The following is a 24,747-nucleotide window of genomic DNA, read 5'->3' on the forward strand; positions in this document are numbered from 1 at the left end:
CCCACTCCCCCCTCACCCGCTCAGCTGATAGGCAAGGCCGGCGTGGCGCGGCGCGGGGCGTGGCGTGGCGGGCCCCGCCGCGGCCCTCTGCCACCGTCGCAATGGTCACGCACTCACACATGCAGACAGACACACACACACACACTCACACGGCCACCAGCAGGCGAGGCGATGCGACTTAGGCCCCAATCGTCGGTACGCCACGCGCGTGCAGATACCCCAACCGCTGTCCTCCCCCCCCCCCATGCCCCCACCCCTTTTCCGCCACGTCGATACTCCTCGCTGCCCACTATCCAAAGCATAGCCAAATAAACGCATAATGGCGCTGCAAACCCCCCTCCCCCCCTCTTTTTCGCATCCAAAGTGATAAACAGGGGTCGAGACCTTTGAGAAATGAGCTGTCGCTACCCCTTGCTGCCCCCTCCTGTGCCCCCCGTGCGCCGGCCTCGACCCGCCCCTGCACGACATGGGCCGCCCGCGGCGATACTCCGGGAGAGCGGACCGATGGCGGGGGTTGATAAAAAGATTGAGAGAAAGAGAGAGGGAGAGGGGGGAGGACAGCTCCCGGAATTTGATTAACCTCTGAATCACACAACATTCTTACACAAAGGTAGCAATAGCAGCTATGGTAGACATTATCAAGCGACAGATTTAAGCACGAACTGCAAAGTCTTGTGTCTTAATTTACCAAGGCCTATTGTTAGATTTGATCACAGTTTGTTCACGTTTGTTACGGAGCTGAAAATCACCTCCAATGAACTACAAACAAGTACAAGATGACTTACCGTCTATCTCTCTTTAATTCCTCAATTTTACGAGAGCTTTGAGAATGGAAAAGGCAAAAGTATAAGCAATCATTAAACCACCACCACCATCAGTACTATCACCACAGAAAAGATAGGTGAATAAGAGCAAATGAGGTAACTCACCTAAATGTTCCCATTTTCTCGTGCAATTTAGCGACAATTGACTTTCTTGGAACAGAGGAGACAGCCACACCATCTGGACGTGTTGGAGCATCATTGCATATTGAGGCAGCCTGCACAGCTTGAGAGAGATCCAACTCTGGTTCCTGCATGTTGGAGCTGTTGACCTCTTCCTACAACAAATACATACAACAATAAAATTTGAGCACTTATGGCAGAACTGGCCAAGTTGATGTGGAATTGCAAGGAGGGAAGTCAAGTCACCGCCTAAGTTTGCTTAAGATAAGTGGGTACAGAAAGAAAAGGAGGAGGGAAGTCACTGCCTTAAGTTTTAAGTGGGGTATTATGGAGAGACAAGGAGGGAAGTCACTGCCCAAGACAGCACCTTAACACTTTGTAGATCCCTCGCCATTGCGCTCATTCCCTGGACCACAGGCTCCACAGGCTCTCGGGCCAGGAGTTCATCACTACTCACACGGATGCTGGTCCTCCTCGCCTCGCATAAAGAGATGTCGCCCCCGATCCTGTCCAAAGTGCAAGGGGTATCCCCAGGACGCGCGGGCCGCAGCAGCAGCAGCCGCAGCAGCCAGTGGCGAGCTCAGGCTGGCTCGGGACGTGCGCCTCGTGTACGCGCGCGGCTCGACAACAGCTGTTTTAAAGATGAGGTCTAAATATAACGAGGCAATGACATTCAGCGGAACCTAACCTTCAGGAGAGTGGCCGTCCCTTTCACCTGGGGCCCTCGCCTCTCGCTCGCCCCGGGGTCGCTCCGAACGGAGCCGATCGAGGACAGGCTTCCGAGGACGGACGCATTCCCAGCATACTCACTCACCATACGACACACGCAGCGGGTCGGGTTGTCTTAGTTCATTTCCGCACCAGCATTTTGCAATTTGAACGCCTTGTCGACGGCCGCCGAACGTGCTTGTGTGCCTCGCGCTGGAAAACCTTTCTCCTCCTCTCCTTTCCCTCTCCCTCCATCCTTTGCGCTCCCCGCCGAGTCCTTGTCCTTCTCCTTCCTCCCCCACTCTCGAGCTTCCTCCCTCCCCCACACAGAGCGCGCTGGCTGCACCCTTCTGCTGTTCAGCAGCCAGACGGAAGAAGAAGATGAGAGAAACCCCTTTAGAAAGCAGAGTACCCGTTTTCCCTTGTGACGGCCATCGCAGCTGATTTCTCTTGCTTTTCACGGCTGCTATTTTCTCGTCCTTGGGGCTCTCCGGATCCTGGTGAGATCATTTTCTTTGTCTCGGCCGCCTCGTCTGCACCGGCGCGTGCACAGGCAGGAGCAGCGGCCAAGGCGGCTGGCAGAGCATCCATTGCCAGTGCAGAGAGTGACGTCAGGGGGATTCTTGTCATTGCTCGCCACTGCGACTCGAGAGTGCACCGTCCTGTTGTTCTGCTGACAGGGACGGCCTGACCGCGGAGACACCCTCCTCGGGGTGAAGCAGGAAGCAAAGTGGAAGCGAACGCCCCTGATCGTGCCGCCGAGCGCCAGAGGCTGAGCCACAGGCTGAGCAGGGTCGAGGTTGGCAGGCTTCTCCTTGGCGCGGCAGGAGAGTGGACGATGATGGCAGGGCCAGGTCCCCAGCCCACGGGCAGCGCCGTCAGGGCCCTCGGCCTGGAGTACCGCAGCCTCCAGGAGGAGCCCGTCGAGGGCTTCCGCGTCAAGCTCGTCAACGAGGACAACCTGTTCGAGTGGGAGGTGGCCATCTTCGGGCCTCCAGACACCCTTTACCAGGGGGGCTACTTCAAGGTGAGGACCCAGCACCCTTTGTTATTGTTGTGCTGTCAAGTCTGACATGGGATGGTCATTGGGATTATATCAAGAAATCTCCCTCTATGAAAAGAAGCCCAGATTTGATTGAAATCCTGAATCTTTGGTGTGGTTTATCCGCCACAACTTTTGTTCGCAGTTTTGAAGCGCAACCAGTTGATAAGACATGAAAGGATTAATTTGCTCCTCCCACTTTCTCCACATTCCACTTACCTGGGTGATTTGTAATTTGATGTCGTACTTTGCGTGTTACACCTCAAAAAGTACAACTCTTGAGACAACCTAACCTACCTCTTGACCTTGTGCTGACTCACTGTTCTTTTCAAAATTAGCGTGATGGTGCTCTATTATTCCACTTTTGTCACTCATTTGTCCTCTGGGAGTTTTCTGTGCTTCTCACACTTTAATGTTTATTCATTGTAGTAGGAAGTATATTTGTAACCTTGACCTAGTTTCTTGCTCTCCTCAGTCCTTTTGTTTGTGTAGCATGCTTTGTCAAGGCTGTTTGGAATCTGGCATTATTTTTATTTTCTGTGTGAATTTAAGTCATTAAAATATGTTGATTTACTAGAATGAAGCATCAATATCACTAGTTTTCTCCCAATTGTTTTAGGCTCACATGAAGTTCCCAGCTGATTACCCGTACTCACCTCCAAGTATACGCTTTCTTACTAAAGTTTGGCACCCTAATGTCTATGAGGTAAGTAGTTTTCTATATCAGAACAATCATATTGGTAAACTCCCTGTATATTTGTTTTCACAGGACTACATTATTTGTTTTATTTTTGTTTCATTATAAGAATGGAGATCTTTGTATCTCTATTCTTCATCCACCTGTAGATGACCCTCAAAGTGGTGAGCTGCCTTGTGAAAGATGGAATCCTACTCAAAACGTGAGGTATGTCCAGTCTTGTTGGTTTCTAGGGTTGGCTATTTCTGAAATAGGCATCTGCCTTTACTGAAATCAACGTTTTCATTCTCTCCTGAACAGGACGATTCTCTTATCAGTTATCTCGCTACTGAATGAACCCAACACGTCTAGCCCTGCTAATGTGGATGCCTCCGTGATGTATCGCAGGTTTAAGGACTCAAAAGGGAGAGATAAAGAATATGAAAATATTATCAGGTATGACGGGGAGAAATAAAAAATAAAAATGAAAGCAATGCTATTTACTTTTTAATATTATATCTACTTACCCTCCATGTATTCTAACACAGAAAACAAGTGTCAGCCGCAAGACTTGAAGCAGAAAAAGATGGTGTTGTGGTTCCTCTTACATTAGAAGACTACTGCCGCAAACCAAAAGCCAAGGCTGCTGAACCACCAGTAGATATGACTGACTTTTATGTTGATGATTACGATATTGGTGATGACGACGATGATTTGGACATGGGTGACAGTGATGCTGGAGATGATGGGGATGACAGTGGCAATGGCGAGTCATGAACTGAAGAAACACTTGCTCAAGGCATTGGCTCTCCTTTACATCTGCTGTGGATGAAGAAAGAATTCTCTATGATTTCAATTGTTGCTGATATGTTAGCAGCATTTACTCAAGTGCTTACTCTCTTTAGTTGGTTTGTGTAAAGTTTATTTATGGGTTGTGATGCTGTGATGCTTAACATTGTAGACATTTACTTAATGATTGTCATGTAATTTATTGTGGAATTGAGTTGCAACATAGAATTGTACTATGTAACCTTACTTATTAATTTTATGCTGAATGGTATTAATTCCTATTGCTTCATTAATAGTGTGGAACAGTATGTGAATCGGATATGAAGATGCTCTGGGACATCCTAAATTATTAAATTGTTTAAGTTAAGTTCAAAATTTGTGATGGGAAAATCACAACTGTCACATTGCTTAATTCATTTGTAGGTATTTAATTTTTTGTATTAATGTTTTGTTTGTGACATTGTAACCCTAAGCTGAATCATTGAATTTCTGTTTAAAATGGGATTTTTTGGATGCTATCTGTTATTTTCTTGAAAAAATGTAGTTTTTTAATATTTATTTGTTATCAAATGACAACCAACCTGTACTGGAAATGATTCTTTAATTTTATTCTTATTGCCTTCTTGTCCCGGTTAGATTTTGTGGAACATTGTTATTCATTGAAACGGAATTCTTTATGTGTGTACTGTATCATATTCTTTTACCTTCTAATAATGTAATCTTATTTGTTGAGCATGATTGTTATTTTTCCTTGTATTGTCTTACTTACTCCGTTACCAGGATCTTTCATTGAATAGATTTGTCTATCTGGCTGTCATCTTTATCTTTGCTATACCTTTTCATTTTTAATTATTTTTTACTGATGGATTCTTCTTGCACAAGTAGGTCACATCAAAATTTTTTCAGTGCTTTGATGAAAAGATATAGAAAGTTAGTTCTCTTCCACTGTCTTTCGTAAACCTTGTGCTTGTTGTATTTGGCCTATTGTAGCAGGATTCACTTAAGGGTGGCTTTTCTGGTATTGTAACAACAAAACCTGATGCCCTGCTTAGATAAGAACAGCATTGCATCTTTTCATACTGTAATAATTTCTATGCGTAAGATTTGATCTCAGTGCTGGTGAAATAGAAGGTAATTCTTGTAGATTTAGAAAAATCGTGTGCTGATTCTGTCCTAAAATTTATTCTTTTTACTTGCCATCCATCTATATTAAATTTTACATTGGACTTCTGGAAGTTCTATGAATTCAAAATTCCAAGCAAAGATCTTGTCTGCAAACTCATCTGCTACATTTTTAAAAATATTGGCGTGTGTTGGAAGTCTTCAGATAAGTGATATTGGTATTGTGTGGCATGATAGACAAGTTTTTATTTTTATTTTATTTTGAACTGAGAGCCAAGTTAAAAGAATTTGTGATTGTATTGCTTTAGTATGAATGGTTTGATCATGACTATTGAATTGGGTTGTCTTATACAGGTTTGACAGTGTGCTGGTACAGTTATAGTTTTACTATATTGGGTTTGTGGCGTTGATAAACATGTGTCCTTGGCCAATTGTGTCAGTTTTTCTTCTCACATTAGAAGTATGGATTGACATGATTTTATCAATAGTTAATATCTTTAGGAATCCTATGTTTTACTAGCACGCTTTCCCTAATTAATTACGCTTAATAATCACCACCATTCTACTTTGATAATGTGTCTTTTGAATGATAAAAATTCTTTTTGGTGTTCGGGCGAGGTTAAATTGGGTACCAGTAGATTGATGATAATGTTATAGGATAAGACATTCATGGTTAAATAGGGACATTCCTTCCATTTGTTTATCAACGCCTTGTGTACAAGTAAGTTGGACGTAAGATTGTTGTGTCTAATGATAATGATTGAAAGGAGGACAGAGGACCAGCTCACCACTGCCAGATAAAGTGAATGTTGGTGTTTGAAACTACCTATTAAGTCACTCAAAGTGTACAGATGATTGTATAGATATTTTTTTCATGATACATTTTTTTTTCTTTGACAGAACAGAAGATTGGCTGTAGTTGGTTTATATATGAGGCTACATTGTTCTTTTTTAAAAATGTCATTTAAATGTTGGATAATGTAAGATTGATTTTCTGTGCTTTTACCATTGTACAATTATTCAGTGTGTTAAATAAGTCAATTTTTCTTTTTTACTTTTTCTTATTGCTTGTAGTTGTTACAATATGTGCATTGTAAATAATAAAATAAGAATGTATATGCTCTCTTAATGCTTGTTTCACACAGACTTGCTTACAGGACTTTGATTTTTCTGACTTTACTGTGTACTAGCTCTCACGATTCGTATTTCAACAAAATCCATCCAATTGTTCAGCATGCTGAACATAAACTATGTTCAAGTACCTATATCCCAGTTTGATACTAGAAAGTTTTCTGATTAGAATTAAAGATCAGTGGAAGTTGTTAAAATGTTTTCCCTTTTACTCACTGATGCCAGCCCCTATGTTAATTTTCATTTTGGTTTGTGTTTTGAAATTTTATTTGTGTTCTATTAGCTATACAATTTGTTATTAAATGGTGAAGTGGCCCCTTAAATATTTTCAGATCTTCTTTGTGACATGCATATCTCAGCACAGTCGTTTACCTATCAGAAAAATCAGACGAGTCATGGGAGTAATACAATTGTAGCTGTGTTCCATATTTCCTTAATCAATTTGAAACAGAAGGTGCCACTGAGTATAGGTGTTCCCATCCACTCCATTATCTAGTGTTGTATTTGGACTTTACCATATACCATGCTACAGCATATAAGTCAGTGTTATGCAAGGTGTTATGACTACAAGATTGTTCTCTTTTACGAATTCTTGAAAACGAAGTCACATTAATTAAGATTGAAAGTACTGTGATCAGAACTTTTTTGTGCAAAGACCAAGTAAACTCAGACATTTTTTGTTGCAAGAGTGAATTTTGTTTATTATTCATGACAACCTGATGGAGTGATGAGATAAACATGGAAATCACCTTGACTTACGCCTCTAGATACAAGTATCAAAATTATAACTCTTTATTATTAATAAAAACTATGTTGTTTTTATTTTCAACCATCCTGTTAAGTTGTAATTATTGGTCTAGTTTATTGTGTTTAGTTGCGTTTTATCTTCTGAAGTGTACTCCTCACTTTATCTTACATCTGCGAATTTGTTTTTGTAAGTATTGACGTGGATAGAATTTTAAAAAACATATTCTGTGATCATAGTGATCAGGTGTGAACATTATTAGTTTCTGTTGTGCAAGGGAAAATAAAGTATGTTTGAAATTTGATACCCTCCAGACCTTTACTTTTTTACAACTTTTTTTTTCGTATTTTTTCCTCCTCTACTGAGAGACAATGTCTTATGACGTTGAACGAACCAGACGCATTCGTTCGTAGTAAAACATGCAGCACAGGAGTTGAGTTGCGTCGCCGAAGATGTAGGCAACCCATTTTTCACCTGTGCACTGCGTTCGGTGGTTCGCTCGGGCCCGAGAGCCGAGGGGCGGGGGAAACGGGGAAACCCGAAGAGCGGTCTCTCGTCACGACATGACGTCACGATGAGCCAACTACCGAGCTCGCTGATTGGTCAGGAAGAATGCCGTCGACCAATCAGCGCGTCTCTTAGAGGAAAGTTCAGTCTGGTTTGGTTTCCTCTTGAAAGTTTCCTGCTAGTTTCGTCAAACGGTCGTGTTGCTCGTTTCTGTGCGTCCGTGAAAGTTGATAATTTGTTTTTAAGATCTTACCATTTTAAAGTGCTTTAACTGTGGTGATGATTGCGGATCTCTGAAGTCTACTGCGTGAGGGTTTCAGCGATGAACTGTGGTTGAGGATTTTCTTTTCCTTGATGATGAGGCAGGTAAGACCAGCCACTGAGCTCTCAAATGCGTTTTTCGAAATAAGTATTCTAAGCGATGCTCTGATGTATGAGTATTCCTTAGCGAAGTGACGCTGCATTCTTCCTGAGAATTTTTTTTATCTTACTTGTCTTGCGACGTCCGTTAATAGCCAGAGTGGTCGTGTTCTAAAGAACCTAACCTCAACTCAGCTTCAGATACCTACCTAGGCCAGGCCACCAGCTGTATTCTTAGTTCTGCTTAAACTTTAATTTTTATTGTATTACCCATGGCTTGCCAATTTTCTTGGGTGTCATATGCCTTCCGTTCTCCCAAGGCAATCCTTGTTGATTTTAATCCTCTTTGTTTCTCTTTAAATTACACTAAGAGCTTGGTCAAATTGTTGGCCATAACCAAATTTTATGAAATCAACTAGTAATGTTATCTTTTTTAAATGACCCTTTGCGTCTTGATTTGTTCTTGATACATTTTCTTCTGCCCGAAGAAATAACATGTGTTTAGTCTGTTTGTATTGATAACATGGATTGTTTGTTTCTCATTATATAATCAATATTCTCAAAATCTATCTAGGTCTTAACCATAATAACCAGGCTATGAAATGAATTCATCTATAACAGTACAGATTGGTTTACTTCACTTTCGAAACTGGTTTATGGCCAAATGTTATATTTTGTGTTAGGTTCTTTTGATGGTATTTTTAACATGTGGCTGCAATATTATAAATTACCTTTTGTCATTCTTTTGTTCTAGACAAGAAGAATGGCAGTGGATATAAGATCTGGAGCGCAGGAGGCGGTGAACACCTACATTGTCTCTCTTGCTGATTTGACCGTGAACAGTAAACCTCACATAAACGCGCTCACCATGCTTGCCGAAGATTATTTAAATTATGCGGAGGCCATTGTTAAAGCAGTTGATGATCATCTTCAAAAGGTTTTATTTTCTACCCACTATATTAATTAGTAGTTAGTTATGACAAACACAGGTCCCAAAGTATACTGCCTGGATTAAGACCTTTATTTCTTGTGATTTGCCACCTACAGCCTCTGGATCTATTACGCAAGTTTTGTCAGGTTTGGGGTCAAGATATTGATAGGCTTTTATGAGCCACGTTTACTGGATGGGTTACTATGATAGTTATCTTTTGACTCATTGAATTCTACCTGTGATATTTGGTACACTAGTTATGTCTATTCCCTTTTAGTACTGCTACTAATTGGGTTATAGTTTTCAAATTTTCTGAATTAGAATATGTTGTGTGCTTGTGCAAGAGTGCTGCTTGTTGGGAAAATTTTGGAATTTTTATGTTTATCAGACAATTTCTCTTTTTTCTTTTAACTTGCGTCTTTATTGAAGTCATCTGTGAAATTTGGGTGGGAAAGGAGTTATTTTTCTGATGGGATGCTTGTTTTTACGGAAGAATTATTTTTGCAATGTGTTTAAGCATCTGTGCAAATAGCCAGGGCTGGGCATTGGTTTATCTGGTTATTCTTACTGCTTAAGTGTGGCTTGCTTTCATCTATATGTGGAATGCCTTTGTCTCTTGATTAGATTTGTCTTGTTACAGATTGTAAATGGTCTTTTCTGAACAGTCTGTGATATTATGTGATACTACTAAAAACAGAATATGGCATGTAATTTAGATAACTGAGGTGAAGGTGCTAGGTTTAGTGTGTGCAGCAGCCTTGAAATAAGCAATACAAATTTTTAGTTTATGAATGATCTATATGTTTGATGAGATTTAATCTTCTCTGAAATGTTGAGATGACAGCCCATTTGTTTCTAGACATTTAAAATTTTCAATTTAAATTAGCTGAGTTTCTTCAGCTGTACATGGGCAAACCTTAGGGTTTTGACCTTTTTATTTCCTGGGTGCATTTCTAATTTTTGCCCAGATATTTCAAGTCTTAACATTAGGACTCATACTTTCATGTTTATCTCTTTGCCCCTTAATTTCTGTGGTAGGTCAATTTTAAGCGACAAAAAGTCAACTAGCTTTGTGTACTATCTGGAAGGGTTTGGTGCCATGCAACTGGGTACTCTCAAGCATGTAAAGATTTTTCAACTGGTTCAGTTTAGATTGTTCTGTTTTTAAACACCCTAGGCCTGGGATACTGCATTTTGATTGCCAACTCTAAACTTGTTCACTAACATTAAAGGAAAAAGAACACTTTTCTCTTTAGAGCACAGTTCTTGTGGTATGCCTTTTAAGTGTTAATGCTTCAGTGGGAATCCGTCTTTACTATCAAAACCATTTTGTGCTTGAGTTTCGGCTATCAACTAAATATTTTTTGGGGCTTGGTGGCAAATCATAAATCTTGGCAGTTGTATGTCTGGGTTTGTTCTAGGTTTCTTTTTCCTCCCTTGCATGAAAAGTGTTTGGTCTTATTTGGTTTTTATGGTCCATATCTGTATATGGTTAAATTGAGATGGTATCTGTTGATATGATTGATTTCTTCTTTGTCATTAATGCTTGGTGAGATCTGGTTTAAGTAAACTAGATTGTTTCCACAGTTTTATTCAAAGCCAAAAGCTGGGGATTGTTCAAGTTTAAAATAAGCTGACATTAGGTGTATAAACAGCCATTTCCAGTATAATTTATGTTTAGTTTCCTGTCTTTGCAACTGTTGACCATTAGCAGTATTTGACGCTATAAGGTTCCTATTTTTTTTTAATCTATTTTTTTCTTTTTCCTTTTTTTTGTGTGTAAACTAGAGTGTGCTACCTCACGTCATGAGAAACTGTGATACCTGTAAATTGTAAAGTGTCATGATTGCTTTGTGTAAGCCACCTAAGAATAAAAAAGATCTTTTCTACCATTTGTGTCTTCCTTAAAATTTGACACACCTATTTTATTTATTTTTTTGTTATCTGTTGTCCTATTTGCGTGAATGGAAGAAAGTATGATTGGACAAAATATAAATTTTAAACTTGTGTTTGTAATATGTTCCTATTTTTAATTTCATTGCCTTTGATAGGTCTTATGATTCTAAAATGTTCTTTTCTATAAATTATGTAAATTTTATATACATTTCTCAACTTTATAACTGAACATTAAAACTCTTTGAAAAAGCCTACAGGATAGAAGACATGTCATATGCTGATATTTGTCAAAACAATCCACACAGAACATCTCACACATCTGAAATTCCAAACTAACTTGGTCTTGAAGTATTTCTTACCACATGTACAAATTGAAGATCATTTAAATTTTGTGTGATCTACTTCAATACGCTCAGTACCAAGGATCTAAGGGAATGTAATACCAATTACTAGTGGTGTGTTGAGCTGCACTAAAATTCCATGTGATGTTTGTTGAACTGCCTTCTTGTGGTAGTATGTACAAATAGCTGGGATGGGTTGCAGTTAGTGACACATTATTTGCACCTGTGTGACATAGGTTCCCAGCTCGGTGAAGCTGCCCATCTTGTACCTCATCGATTCCATCATCAAGAATGTTGGAAAAGTCTACATTACCCTGTTTTCTCGCACCATTGTACAGTCCTTCAGCACTGTTTTTGAACAAGTATGTATATTAATTAATTTCTGAATTTATATCCCACATTGAGTAGCTTTCTTAAATTTTTATCTGTTATTCAGGTTGATGAGAAGACTCGTCAACAGATGTATAAATTACGTCAAACATGGAATGAAATTTTTCCTGAGGAGCACTTGTATGCTATGGATGTTAAAGTTAGTACTCTGGACCCCAAGTGGCCTATCACTGCCTCTCCTGCTTCTCAGTATGTGGCAGCTGCTCCTAATTCACAGCAGGCACCACACAAGATCCACATCAACCCCAAATTTTTCAAACCAGTAAGGGCAAATATCTATGTGAAATGCTTATCTGCAAATATTAGTGTTCTACATTGTGAAATTTTTCAGAGCCCAGTCACAACACCTGTAGCAGATGTACCTCCGGCTGCTGGTGGCCGAGTCAGCCCAACTTTGCCTTCGAGCATCAATTCCTCTGTTCCTTTGAAGCCAACATCAACACCACATCAAGTTAGTGCACCACCAAAGGACCATCCAGATGATGAGGCAGTTTTACTTGAGCAACTAATGCAAAGGAAGAGAAATCTTTTACGAATGCAGCAGGAGAAAGAGCTGTTTAAAAAGAAGAAAGCCAGCAGCAAACCACTGGAAAAGGTCTGTAGAGTTAACATTGGGAAGATACCTGAAATCGGTCAGAAAACATTTCCCTTACATTGTTTCTTCTGTTGTTTTCAGATTTCTTCTGATATACTCATTACTTCCACAAAGGAGAAAACTCCAGATCTGCCTACAGTTTATCCCAACAGTGAAGAAGTCCTTATGGTCAGTATAAATGCATTAATAAAAGATTTTCCGCTTGACTCTGTATAGTTTTCGAACCTTTGTTATCCAAGTTTTTCATTTTCAGGTTAAAGAAATTTCAACGAAGTCACCTGAAATTTGTGGGGCTGAAACAAGGGTTAAAGAACCAGCACTAGGTGTACTACAAATTCCCTCAAATGCGCCGAGAATCGCCCCTGTTAGCTCAGCCCTAATAAATCTAGTTGCAAATCAGCGAGCTCAGCGGGACCCTCGTCTCTCTAAGGTGTCGAAGGAAGAAGTTGTAATTGTTGAAGACTCAAGTAAATCTCAAGGGAAAGTTCGAGACCCTAGACTAACCGTCAAGGCTGAGAAAAGATCGAGGTCATCAGAAAAAGATTCTACCTCTAAAATTAGTCGCCATCATTCAAGGGAGAGTTCAGCTGATAGAAGTAGTAGTAGACATTCTAGTCGACGAGAAGAACGAGATAAACGCTCCAGTGATAGTAGAAAGTCTAATAGAAAATCTGAGGATCGAACAGTATCCAAATTGAAGAAGACAAGTAGTCGCTCTCCTAGTAAATCTTCTAGTAGCAGATCTCCTAGTAAAGCAAGCAGTAGCCGATCTCCACGAAAATCGGCAAGCAGTCGGTCTCCTAGCAAATCAAGCAAATCCTCTGGAAAACATGAAAGAAGAAAAGATAGTAGCTCTAGTCCTAGAAAGTCTTACTCCGGACATAGGCCTGTATCTGACTTTGCTGATTCCCCAGAATCTGATGTATCAGATTCGAAAGACAGTGGTGGTGGTACATCTGGTCCCAACAGTTCAGACTGGGCTGTCAGCTTTACTAAAGGATCTCATAAATCACGGAACTATGTCAGAAGAAACCTTCCCGAAAAATCTCCAGAACTTGTTGGCTCGACAGGAAGCATCGATGTGGACTTCCGCCTTAGCGCCGTTCAAGAGAAGCAGATCCAACTGTCCAATCCCACTGACAGGTTACTTCTGTCAAGCTCTTCAACGTTATCTGCAGGTGCTCCTGAGCAAAGTAAGCTTTCATTAGCCTTTTTCATAGAAATCTCCAAGTGGGTGAGGGTGACTTGTTTCATTTCAGTGTGTGCTTTGAGATAACTCAAAATGCCTATTATATGTGATTGATTTTAGTGCAATAAATTTCATAGTTTAGGTAAAATAGCATATCTTTAAAAAAGATTGTATTGTTAAAAATATCAAAGATTTACCCCTCTGAAATCTGCTCAATAGCATTCATATGATGATGGTTTATTTCAACTTGCTGTGGCCCTATGGTTCCCTTATACATTTTTACTTTGTCAGTCCTTTTAAAGGAAATAGACAGTTTCAGGCTACTAGGATGTCATACTTGCAGAAAATCCAGTCTGTTTTGCAGAACTAACATGACAGATCCCATAACCAACTAAAAAATTTCATCTGAATAAATTGATAAAACTAAATGGGGGAAACTCCTTTAATTTATACTCAGTGGAGTGTCTTGTGATTTCAATATCTATATAATTACCCATATTTCTTTGGACAACCTCTCAGTCATCTTGCAGATAACCCCAATCATTACCCAAGTTGGTTCATCAGTAAAAAAAATTTAATTGATTGAAAAGTCTGTTCGGTAGTCTTTCATTATTTCCTTCATGTTAAGCAATGTGATGTTTGCAATTCGCACCACCACCGACTGGTAATCCACCACCAACACCAATTTTGGTGATAGTTTGGGGGAACAACCATACGCACTGCATGCATGTGTTTTTCTTCGTTTTTTGATTGCAATTCTTGTCAGTTGTTCTTTGAATCATATGAACTTGTTGTACTCTGACCATGCAGAATTGGCTCAGTAAAATTAAGAAGAAAAAAAAACTACTAGTTCTGCTGAGGTATTTTTTCCGTTTTGTAAATACACATCCATATCAAGAATCTCAGAAAAAGCCATTCTAGGAGAGTAACACTATTGTACAAAAAAATTTTAATATTGATTTTAGATTTCCTCTTTTGTTTGAAAAAAGTGCCACAAAACAACTCTTCTCAACAGCACAATACATCAATGTTTCAGAAAGTTAGTCTTGTAAATGTGTGTCTGTTTCCAGTTAGTGGGGATTGATATGCATTCAACCCAAATTGCCGTGTCTTAGGTGATTGTCGCGCTTGTGTAACATGATTGTTATAGTCTATTAAGATAGAAGAGGTAGATTCTCGAAGAGTAGGGTAGTATGACCTATGACCTACTTAGGCCACTGTTACTCTATCTTTAGTGTCTATATTTTGAATTTTCCATGTTTCTTGTAGAAATGCTGGTATTATAGCATATGGTACTATTCGTATTTCATCAAGAAGCTCGTAAGTGAATGTTTGTCACCCTCCTGTACATGTACATGTACATAAATTAGTCATATTCACTCATACACTTGACTCAAATAAACAGCCCATGAAAGTGAGCAATTTATATGATGAAACATTTCAGCAAAGTCTGTTGTTGACTGCAACATTTAATGCCTTTCCAAATTCCGGCCGAATCATTTGATTTTTATTATGTGTTGATAGGTCCCATACTTCAAAGATGCGTTGTGGCCCTCCCTAAATACTCTTCATTCTTTGAACTTTTTGTGAAAGTTTGAGAGCGGTTGCATGTTGACTATACATTACAGCCTGCAGCTAAGGTATCTGTTTTAAATATATTGTTGCTAATCAATTTCGTCAGTAGGTCATGACCTCGTTGCCATAACCTCCCGTTACGTTTTATTTGTAATGTATGTTGGCATTTCATAAGGAATAATTTATTCGTGCAGCAATTCTATTATGGCTTTTTCTGAGAAGTGCTTACAATTCCTGATATTGTAAATTGTTTTTCATTCAACATTGTAAGGAATATTACCTTAGAAACTGTTCTACACTACAAGTGGTTTTATGCTTTAAAAAAGGAGGGAGATGGTTTATTTTATCATTTGTTTGACTTCTTCCTGGAAGAGAAAGTTGAAATGAAATGGTAGAGGGTTATCTGATCTGTGTTCACTTATGTTGATATGTGTATGTGTGCGCGTGTGTGTGTGCGTGTGCACCTTCTCTTTTCTTCAATGCTTTTTCTTGTGTCAAGTTTTCTTGTAAGATATCGTGCTATCTTACAGAAACTAACTTGTAATTTGTGGCCTTGATAAAACTTATTCAGATTTTAACACATGTTCTTACATAAATTCAAGAAAGGAGATAGTAAGAATTGAGATGCGCACACATTCTTGTTGCTATGCTGCCCTCCGTTTTACTAGATTTTCCTGTTGAAACCTGAAACCACTGTTTTTTAAACAGATGCTAATATATCGGTTAAAGTCTCAGATTACTTGAAAATAAACTTCAATCAATAAAAGGGGAAATTTCTCTACACCCACTTCATACTGCATTCTTACCTCACACTTTTGTCCTCCATTATGTTTTCCTGTTTGGAGCTGTTTTTCCAAAATGTTACATGATATGTCAACAGTTTTACCAACAATAGCAAGTCAAGATGTTGACCTACGCTGCTTACCATCGTCACCAGGAAAGAAACGTCGCTCTGCTGAACCTGAGGATGGACACCCACCAACAAAAAAGAATAAAGCTGCACATATGGAAATGTAAGTATTGGTTTTTGTTTAAATGGTTTCTGTGGAAGTGACAAGAATCAAAATGATATTACTGTTGTTAAATACTACAGAAAAGAAAATTGATTGATTAATGTTTTAAGTTGGTTTTGTCACAGTATATTTTTCACCAAATCATGCTTCACAAAAGCTTCAAGTCCCTGCCTGGATAAAAGTGAAACTGCCTGAAGCTGTTTTGCTTTGAAATCCCCGAATGATTCATTTTTATTTTCTGAATCAGTTTATTGATGTATGTTCTGCAATTCAGGTTGTTTGGGAAGCAAGACGTTGATCTCCGCCAAATGGATCTAGGCAATGGTATGGCATCTGATGCACCATCACCTCCACCACCTCCAATCATCTCATCACCAGAGAGGGGAGCCATGCTAAAGGATGTCAACCTTGGTTGGTCCAAGTTCAAACAAACACACTCTCCGTCTCCAGCAGTCGTCCGGTCTCCAGCATTCCCACGATCTTCAAGACACGACCGACTGGGACACTCGACTGGTATGTAAACATTCTTTACACTATTGAGCGTTCCTTTACCTTAATGTTTGTAGCATTAACAAGCATCTTAAACCTTACAGGAGGAAGTGAGTTAGGGCTAAGAGAGGATACAGACATGCGCAACCCCATGAATGGTCTGGAGACATCAAAACCTGATTTTGAAGCTATTTTGAAACAAGCTACTGAGCAGTATAAAAATGGAACTATATCTCATGCAGATTATAGTCAAGTGCAGATGAAGGTATTGTACTTGACTTAAAAATGCACGTTGTATATTTAAGTTTCACATTTATCCTTATAAAATAAATTTTCCAAACCTGCAGGTATTTCGCATGCACGAAACTGCAAAGATTCGTGAAGCTCAGCGCAATGACCATTCTAGAAGAGACGGCTGGGAGAGAAGACCTAAAGAGAAAGATTACCGACATGGATGTTAGTAAATTATCTTGCCTTCATAACTAAATTAATGTCTGTCCACTCTTTTCCTCAATTAGTTTTGCTTTTCTTGCAGTGGGATCGCCAGATGGGGAGCAATTTGGTGACATTGATGAAAGGTTTCCAGCTCCTGGAGTGGTCAAGAAACCCCTGCTTCCTCTTCCTGATGTACCTCCAGTTGCCCTTCAGGATGGTCGTCATCCTCGTCACATGGGACAACGTATGCCTGGACCTATGCAGGGGCAAGGCTACATTCGCCCTCCTCGTTCTATACTTGGCCCAGGCCCCAGAGGGCCTCCAAGGGGATCCTGGCGATATTCTAGGTTAATTTCAACATTGTGTTGTTATCATCTCAGTTTAGGAGCATAGTTCTGACTGTAATTGTTTGTTTTTTATTATTTTGCAGAGGTGGCGCTGGCTTCAAAGATAGTACTATTGCTCTTCCACCAGCTGACCAATTCATTTTAGAGAGAATCGCCCATGATCCTATGAAAACTATTACTATTGATAGTAGTCCAAGAGAAATTCGCTTTTATGGAGAAAATGCGGTGGCGATGATGAGTGCTGATGACCCACGTGAAATAGCTTTTGATCCGGGTGATGCATCTGTTATAATTAATGATATAAGCATTTCTTGTTCATTTAATGAGCAAGCCAAGGAAGTAATCATCAATGGAAAAACATATAGGTATAAACAATTTCGTGTATTTTCAAAATGATTACTAATACTGAACTAACTTTTAATCTAATCCAAAACAATCTTTTTTTGTAGTGTGCATTTGGGAGCACCAACTAGAGAACTTTACATCAATGACGAAGGTTTTGAATGCCAGTTTAATTGTCCGCCCAAAGAGGTCCTCCTTGCTACAGGGGAAGTTCTTGCCATTCAGCTCCAGTCAAATGATGCTCCCAAAGTGCATGTTGGAGCTCAACGCAGGGATCTAGTTGCAGGACGGGTTATGCTCATAATTGATGCTGAAACTTATATTCCCATATTTTTAGATGCTAAACCTCAAAGGTACTTTAATTTTGAAGGTGCACTCTGATTATTATGTATCTGGACCGGGCTTCAATTTACATCTCTAATTTTTCCTTGTGCAGGTTTGACATTGATGGTGTGCCTCACGTCATCAAATTTGCTGATGCTTTGGACACTGTGCTCGTCAACAACCATCCCTTCAATATCAAGTTCGGTGGTCCCGCCGTGCCCATCACTGTCAACAACATGAGGCACTACATGAGGCTGACTGAGCTGCCCCCCGACGTGGTGCCCGGGGAGGTTGAGATCGTGAGCATGAGCAGCCACTTCCGCAAGACCACGCGCGTGGCCACTGGAGCGGGAGCGCACGCGGCAGCGCCCTGGGCTGGTCCCGGCTCCGCGCCCAGCCTTGCTCCCACCCCTCATGCCAGTAATCCGGCCAGAATCCCTGAAACCGACCATGAGCCCGCACTGCCAGTGCGCGGAGGCCTAGCAGGTATGTCGACCACTGGGAAATGCTCTTGGAGCAGAGGCGACGAAAAATTTGATATTGGCTGTAGTGTGTCAACGGTTCTATAATTTTGTATTCATTTTCTATTTGTAGTGCTAAACCGTGGAGGTATGCCTAAGAAGATAATGAAACTCAAAGGCCGCCGAGATCCCACCGAAACTTTAAAACCAGCAAGAATTGAAGAGAGGCAAATGCCTGCTGATTTGTATCAAGCTCTCCAGCCTGGTATGCATCATTGCTTGACCCTCTGCCTGTAATCCCTGCTTTTCACTAGCTCCACTAACTCTTAAACTCTCCTCTCTCTCTTAGCCTTGCGTGGATTCCTACCGGGTTCTAATAATGCTGGCTACAATTCCACCTCACAAGCTATGGCAGGAGCTTATGGCATGCGGCAAAATATTGGTGCTGGTGCGTACTTTCTATTGAATTGAATATTTTGAGTGCAGGAAGGATTTTATTAATGTAAAATAAACTTTCTTAGGCCCTGAAGCAGCTGCTGAAGTTTCCGCCTCAAATTCCTCTACATCTACTGCTACATTCCCCTCAAGTGATCCAGAAGCAACCACCAGTTCAGGTTCAAATGGAATTCCATTCATCCAAACAGATCTAAATATTCACAAGTTACTTCAAAGCCTCTATGACACTGGGCTCATAGCCAAAAAGGATAGTAATGCTATCAAGGAAGAGAAAGATGTTAAGAAAATCCATGAAGTTGACTTCAAGGACTCAAAGTCTCTGAAAGTGTATGTTGTGGCATTATTCCTAATAAATGTTTTTGTCTTGTTTCTAAACCGATTTGCATTACCATCTATTCTTTTTTCCTTTCAGTAACCAGCCAGCAATTATTGACATTTTGTACTCGGGAATTCAGTGTAGTTCTTGTGGAACACGTTTCCCTCCAGAACAAACAGAGAAGTATAGCGCCCATTTAGATTGGCACTTCCGCCAGAATCGCCGTGACAAGGATTCTCAAAGAAAGCCACAGAGTAGAAAATGGTACTATGATGTTTCAGACTGGATTCAGTTTGAGGAAATTGATGATACTCTTGATAAAGGTATGATTAATCAGCTGTGCTCATTATGGCCATAATTTTTGTATAACATATCTAATTTATCCCAAATCATTTTTCCCCAGCACAAAACTGGTTTGACACTCAACAAACAGAGACTGCCAAGTTTGAAGAAGTTGAGGAGGAGGAGATTCAAAGCGTGCCATCAAAGGATTTCCCTGAAGGCACAATCTGTGAGCTGTGCCATGACCGCTTTGATCAATTTTACAATGAGGATAAGGAAGAGTGGCACTTGAAGGACTGCCTGGTCGCGGATGGGCTCCCCTACCATCCCTTCTGCTATAAGGATTACAGAGTAAGTGTCTTTTGAACCTTCTGACCGGAGGTTAAGTTACTAGGTTCATTTACTAATACATCTGATCATTGTCTGATTCTAGGTGTCAGTGGAATCAAAGGATGAAGAGCAAACAGAGCCTGTTGAAGAAGCTGAGTCTAAAGCAGAAGCTGTTGACAACCCCTCTGAAGAAACAGAGAAGTCTAAAGAGCCAAATGATGATGTCAAGAAAATCAAGGAAGAGAAATCTGATGATGTGGAAATGGAGGAACAGGCAAGAGAAATCAAACAAGAGCTTGAAAAGCCTTCTGAAGATGCCGAATGTACAAATGCTGTAGTAAAGCAGGAAATTTTAGATGATGAACAAAGCATCAACCCTGAAGAAGGTAGATGCTTCAAAAGTTTTCACTTTTACTTTTATTTGTTTTGGAATAGGTTATTTATTGGTATTTCTATTGTTACAGGTCTAGATGCTAAGCCTGATGAAAAGGGTGAGAGCTCAGGAGAAGGGAATGAACTGAAAGAAGAAGAGCAAGTAGAAGAGACAGAAAAGCAGAGTCAGGAAGGAGAAGAGGTGGAAGGGGATGCAGAGCAGAAGGACTCGAAGGACTCCAATGCGGAGACGGAGGCAGAGTCAGGTGACGCAGCTGGCACAGCTGAATCTGCAGAAGAACCGAAAACCCTAGAAGAGAAACTTTTGCACGATCCTATTACTGACACTACTTCTGCTGTAGTGTCTTGCTCTATTGATGGGAATCTTGAACTAGCTCAGGCTCCACCCACTCTTCCAGCCATTCCAAACCGCATCAAAATCAATATATCAAAACCCATTGTTAAACCCACTGAAGAAGCCAAGGATGAGTCAGATAGGGAGGAAGAAAATGGTGACGCAGAGTGTCAAGGCAGCTCCCAGCAAGATCCCTCGGAGGAGAAACCAGTTGTTTTTAAACCTAAGCTCCTAGGACGCAGACTAAAAGAACTGCCCCCTATGCTGAAAGGCAGTGAAACATCTGGCTTGTGTTCTCTCATGTGAATATTTAATAGCTTCAGTATTAGAAAAAGCGTTCTTGAGTTTTGTTGCAAGATAGTTTGTGCAATCATATTTCTTTCTATCATGCCAAGGATTATGCATTTAAACAATTGCATCGAATATTACCTTCTGACTATGTCAGATAGCTGGGCTTAGGTTTTGGGGAAAACCCAGTGAAAATGGTAACCTGATTTTTAATTAACTTCAAACTGGTGCCATTGATGTTGTATCTTTTCATCACACAAGATCATTAAGAAATTAGCACTTCTTACAACAACATATATGTGATTGCCAATCCACCTTTTCATGAATCAATTTTATCTAACCAATGCCACTGTTATAATCGGTCATACTCTGTCAATGTTAGAAGGAACTTTTTCCTTCATTTTCATTTTGTTTTATATATATGTATCCATTTTGGATATTGGTTCTAGTCGTCACATCCTCCCGATGTAGATTAATATATGTCATCTTGGGAGATAAATGGGAAGGATTACATATCCCATTTTCGGGTAGCAGTTTATCCTATTGTGGGGTAGCAGTTTGACCTAATCATGTATGAGGTAATGTCCCAATTTGGAAATCTTTTGTGTCTTTGTCAGTTGAATCACCATTGTTTTAGTTTTGATTTTTTTAATAATTATTTTTTTGACTTTCTACTATTTTAGGTTGTCAGATAGTCTAAGTCTCATTTGTTGGGCTACCTTGTGTCTGCACCTATTTGTTGTTTGTTGAGCATCAGTACGGTTATGCTTTAAAAACTGTTTTCAAATCCTTTTTTTCCCCCTTTTTTTTTGATTTTTTTTTTTACTGTTGTACTCGGGTATTTTACTTTTGGCAGTGACTTTCTTTGTATTTTGATTTAAATACAAGAAGTCTAGTATAAAGCATGACCATTAGGGTATTTTTTTTTTCTTTTTTGAAAAAGAGTAATTTTGTCACTCAAAGTTAATATTATTTTGGCGCATAATAACCAACTTATTGGTGTGTTTAAAAGACTGATGGTGTTTCTTTTTATGTCATCCGCTATGTGTAATGTTTGCCAATGATATAGAGGGTAGATAAAATACCTCATGTTATTTTTGTAATTATATGTATATTTAAAAATCTATCTACATTCAAGTGCCTTACACCTGTCCATGAGTAAGCGCTCATTTTTGGAAACCATGTATAAATTGTACAATAGCCCTCCTGTTAATACTTTCTGTCAGTGACTTAATGAATTGGACTTTCGTGAACATACTGTTTCTAATAAATTACACTTGTGTACAAATGAACGAGGGCGTAGCCATTATTTACCCCAACGCTACAAAGAAATATTCACCTGCGAGGCAGTGAGGGACCTGCGTGCTGCGCCTAGACCGTCCGCAGAGAGGCGCACCAATAACCAATATAATGCTACCAATACCTTCAATGGACTTCATGAAACAGATGGGTCGGCCTATTCTCCTCCTTGAGGGGTATAAGAAGATTACACTGAACACAAAAATGAAAAAAAGTTGGGCAAAATATGGTTGTACCGCACCGATTGGAAGTTCTAGGCGGAGGAAGTGGGTGTTCTCTTTCATGGCGATTCTACGCCTTTCACAGGCGTGTTTTACACAGGGAATACGATACCCTAACTAAAATAAATACTACAACTTTTATTAGGAACTTTTTTATTTCAATTAAACCGGCTGGCACAATGTTACACGTACACGTGGCGCCTGCGATAGTGCAACCCGTGTGCACCAACGTCTTCTCTAACACCCGGTTGAGTATGAACTTTACCAAATTACAACACACCAGCACAAGTAAAGAGCAAGGTTTATTAATTACTATGTGTCAACCATGTTTGATACTCTGGCGTGCTTCTTGTTTTAATTTTTTTGTGAAAAACTACGGGATACAAAAGTGCAGTCATTTTCACTTTATTTTTTCTGTGTGTGTGTTTGGAAAAAGGGTGAGGGGTGAGTGGGTTAAACTACTCAGGGATCATCCAGAAAGTACGTCACTCATTTGCCGTTACTGCCAAGTTCAGCTAATGCAGCCGAAGCAAGCTCTCGTAGCGCCTGATAGGCAGGCAACAGTTTGCCTGCAGTGCTTGTGTGCATTGCGGGTCGGCCTACCCCGAGTCTCGCAGGCGCCGAGCTCCCGTCATATTGCCGAATGAATCTGAGCGGACAATAAATAGTCGGTCCGGATCAGGCTGATTTTGGCCGTGTCGGTGGGCGCGACAACGGCGCGGCTCCACACGGGGCTGGCCGCCGCAGGAGGCAAGGGGCGCGGCAGGAGGGGCTGTGTCGGCCGCGGCCGCGTGGAACGGCGGGCGCCGACAGTCTCATTCGCTCAGCTGCCCCTGCTCCGCTCTGCCCCGCTCTGCTCAGTCGGACCGCGGGTGCGCCCCCCGTGCCCGGCGCCCGCTCCCGGTCGTGGCGATGAGGACCGTGCTCGCGGTGGCGCTGTGGGCCGCGCTGTGCGTCCCCGCGGCCCGCGCGCAGTGGCTGGACGCCCTGGGCCGCCTGGCGCGCCTGGCCCTGCCCCGCACCCTGCCGCTGCCCCCCGGCACGCCCCCCGACACGGAACACATCCTCAAGGAGTACGACTTCGTGGTGGTCGGCGCCGGCTCCGGGGGCTCGGTCGTGGCCAACCGCCTGTCCGAGGTGCCCGGCTGGACAGTGCTCCTCCTGGAAGCGGGCAAGTAAGTCATTCCGGACAAGGTGGACAGCGAAGGGTAACTCAGTTTAAATTCAAGCGTACAACAACTTTGCTATTGTTTTTTTTTTTCTAAATCTGACTTCTTTGATTATTTGTAATTTTTTCTATTTTTTGCTATTTATTCCTGGCATTTTCTGATATTTTCCTGATTTTCTTTTGAGGATGTATATGCTGGTTTTTAATTAGGAAAGTTCCCCTTGGTGGACAGCCGTTGTGCTCCAGTGCCGCAGAGCCCTGCATGGAGCCATAGCATCGGATGCCTAGACATGGCGTCCGAAAGTGATAGCGGAAATGAGAAGGTCGCCGCGCAGGGCCATAGCTCCCTCTCACTCCCCTTCGCTTTCGGACGCCACGCAGGGCTCGTCACTCTACTCTAGCTTGTTGCGGTGCGCCCCGCAGGGACGAGAGCTACCTGTCGGACATCCCCGTGCTGGTGAGCTACCTGCTGTCCACGGACTACAACTGGGGCTACCGGACGGAGCCGCAGGAGGGCGCCTGCCTCGCCATGGTGGGCGGGCGCTGCCCGTGGCCGCGCGGCAAGGCGCTGGGCGGCACGAGCGTCATCAACTACATGCTGTACACCAAGGGCAGCGCCGAGGACTACGACGACTGGGCCGCCAAGGGTAACTACGGCTGGGCCTACCGGGACGTGCTCCCCTACTTCCTCAAGTCCGAGGACAACCAGGTGAGTCCCAGACGACGTGACTCACAAACCAGGTGGCCAGAGAACACCCAGAAATGCCCATTCTTGGCACACGAATGTGTGCCTGGAAAAATCTCAAATTTACCTTATAGCAAGTAGAAAAGCGTTGTGTTAAGAAGTACGCTTCAAGGGAATTTCTTGCGCGAAGAACACATTTCTTCCGGCGAAATGGAAGCCACAAAAAACGTTACATTTGAAACGTCATATTTAGTGAAAGTGTTAAGTATTCAAGGTATCATCTGCTAAAACCCGTGGGATTCAGTTTTACAACACTCGTAAGCCGGCATTCCGGTCCTCTTCCCCTTCGTCTAGGTCCCCGAGATGGCCGGGTCGCGCTTCCACGCCCGCGGAGGGCACCTCACCGTCCAGCGGCCCAACTGGCGGTCGCCGCTGGTCGACGCCTTCCTCGAGGCCGGCAGCGAGCTAGGCCACCACGTCAACGTGGACCTGGACGATCCGAACACGCCCCTGGGCTTCTCGCGCGTCCTCGCCAACACCAGGGACGGGTCTCGGTGCAGTGCTGCCAAGGTGAGTACTGTAGTCTGAGAGCCCTCTCGGTGGAGACCTATAGTGATGAAGAG

At 41.6% G+C, this 24,747-nt stretch overlaps 4 protein-coding genes across 9 annotated transcripts in view; 3 read left to right on the forward strand and 1 right to left on the reverse strand.

The window, feature by feature from the left end:
* LOC113211048 (NAD kinase) overlaps positions 1 to 1,913 on the reverse strand; it is an 18,986-nt gene extending 17,073 nt beyond the window's left edge. Inside the window, exons 1-4 of one of the 4 annotated variants that reach the window (XM_026429293.2) lie at positions 1,759 to 1,905; positions 1,402 to 1,575; positions 930 to 1,099; positions 786 to 821 (exon numbers count right to left, since the gene is read on the reverse strand). In XM_026429293.2, the coding sequence (XP_026285078.1) occupies positions 786 to 821; positions 930 to 1,078 (185 nt within the window). In that variant the 5' untranslated portion in view covers positions 1,079 to 1,099; positions 1,402 to 1,575; positions 1,759 to 1,905. Of the gene's footprint in view, positions 1 to 785; positions 822 to 929; positions 1,100 to 1,311; positions 1,576 to 1,758 lie in introns of those variants that run through there. The other 3 variants (XM_026429290.2, XM_026429287.2, XM_026429288.2) reach the window with 3 other exon arrangements.
* Positions 1,914 to 1,986: 73 nt separating this feature from the next.
* Positions 1,987 to 7,463, forward strand: LOC113211049 (ubiquitin-conjugating enzyme E2 R2). 2 transcript variants are annotated; one of them, XM_026429294.2, is made up of 6 exons: positions 1,987 to 2,152; positions 2,333 to 2,679; positions 3,314 to 3,400; positions 3,501 to 3,598; positions 3,692 to 3,826; positions 3,919 to 7,463. In XM_026429294.2, exons 2-6 carry the CDS (start codon positions 2,491 to 2,493, stop codon positions 4,145 to 4,147), a joined length of 738 nt encoding a protein of 245 aa, XP_026285079.1. In that variant the 5' UTR covers positions 1,987 to 2,152; positions 2,333 to 2,490; the 3' UTR covers positions 4,148 to 7,463. The 2 variants fall into 2 exon arrangements, with proteins under 2 accessions (XP_026285079.1, XP_052126715.1); XM_052270755.1 differs by lacking the exon at positions 1,987 to 2,152 and having other exon boundaries at positions 2,190 to 2,679.
* A 336-nt stretch (positions 7,464 to 7,799) lies between these two features.
* On the forward strand, positions 7,800 to 22,043 carry LOC113211044 (pre-mRNA cleavage complex 2 protein Pcf11). 2 transcript variants are annotated; one of them, XM_026429283.2, is made up of 22 exons: positions 7,801 to 8,030; positions 8,779 to 8,961; positions 11,429 to 11,554; positions 11,629 to 11,844; positions 11,914 to 12,177; positions 12,259 to 12,345; positions 12,431 to 13,370; positions 15,822 to 15,954; positions 16,229 to 16,467; positions 16,548 to 16,708; positions 16,791 to 16,899; positions 16,979 to 17,225; positions 17,309 to 17,590; positions 17,675 to 17,920; positions 18,004 to 18,377; positions 18,486 to 18,617; positions 18,702 to 18,800; positions 18,874 to 19,135; positions 19,221 to 19,447; positions 19,528 to 19,757; positions 19,840 to 20,122; positions 20,201 to 22,043. In XM_026429283.2, the coding sequence occupies exons 1-22, from the start codon at positions 8,019 to 8,021 to the stop codon at positions 20,767 to 20,769; spliced, it is 5,421 nt and encodes a 1,806-aa protein (XP_026285068.1). In that variant the 5' UTR covers positions 7,801 to 8,018; the 3' UTR covers positions 20,770 to 22,043. The 2 variants fall into 2 exon arrangements, with proteins under 2 accessions (XP_026285069.1, XP_026285068.1); XM_026429284.2 differs by lacking the exon at positions 18,702 to 18,800 and having other exon boundaries at positions 7,800 to 8,030.
* Positions 22,044 to 23,113: 1,070 nt separating this feature from the next.
* LOC113211062 (glucose dehydrogenase [FAD, quinone]-like) lies at positions 23,114 to 24,712 on the forward strand. The gene is made up of 3 exons (XM_052270772.1): positions 23,114 to 23,446; positions 23,863 to 24,148; positions 24,479 to 24,712. The coding sequence occupies exons 1-3, from the start codon at positions 23,184 to 23,186 to the stop codon at positions 24,710 to 24,712; spliced, it is 783 nt and encodes a 260-aa protein (XP_052126732.1). The 5' UTR covers positions 23,114 to 23,183.
* Positions 24,713 to 24,747: the final 35 nt, after the last annotated feature.

This window comes from Frankliniella occidentalis, unplaced genomic scaffold (genome assembly GCF_000697945.3).
Source record: "Frankliniella occidentalis isolate FOCC.00 unplaced genomic scaffold, Focc_3.1 Scaffold137, whole genome shotgun sequence".
In the NCBI taxonomy this organism is placed as follows: domain Eukaryota; kingdom Metazoa; phylum Arthropoda; class Insecta; order Thysanoptera; family Thripidae; genus Frankliniella; species Frankliniella occidentalis.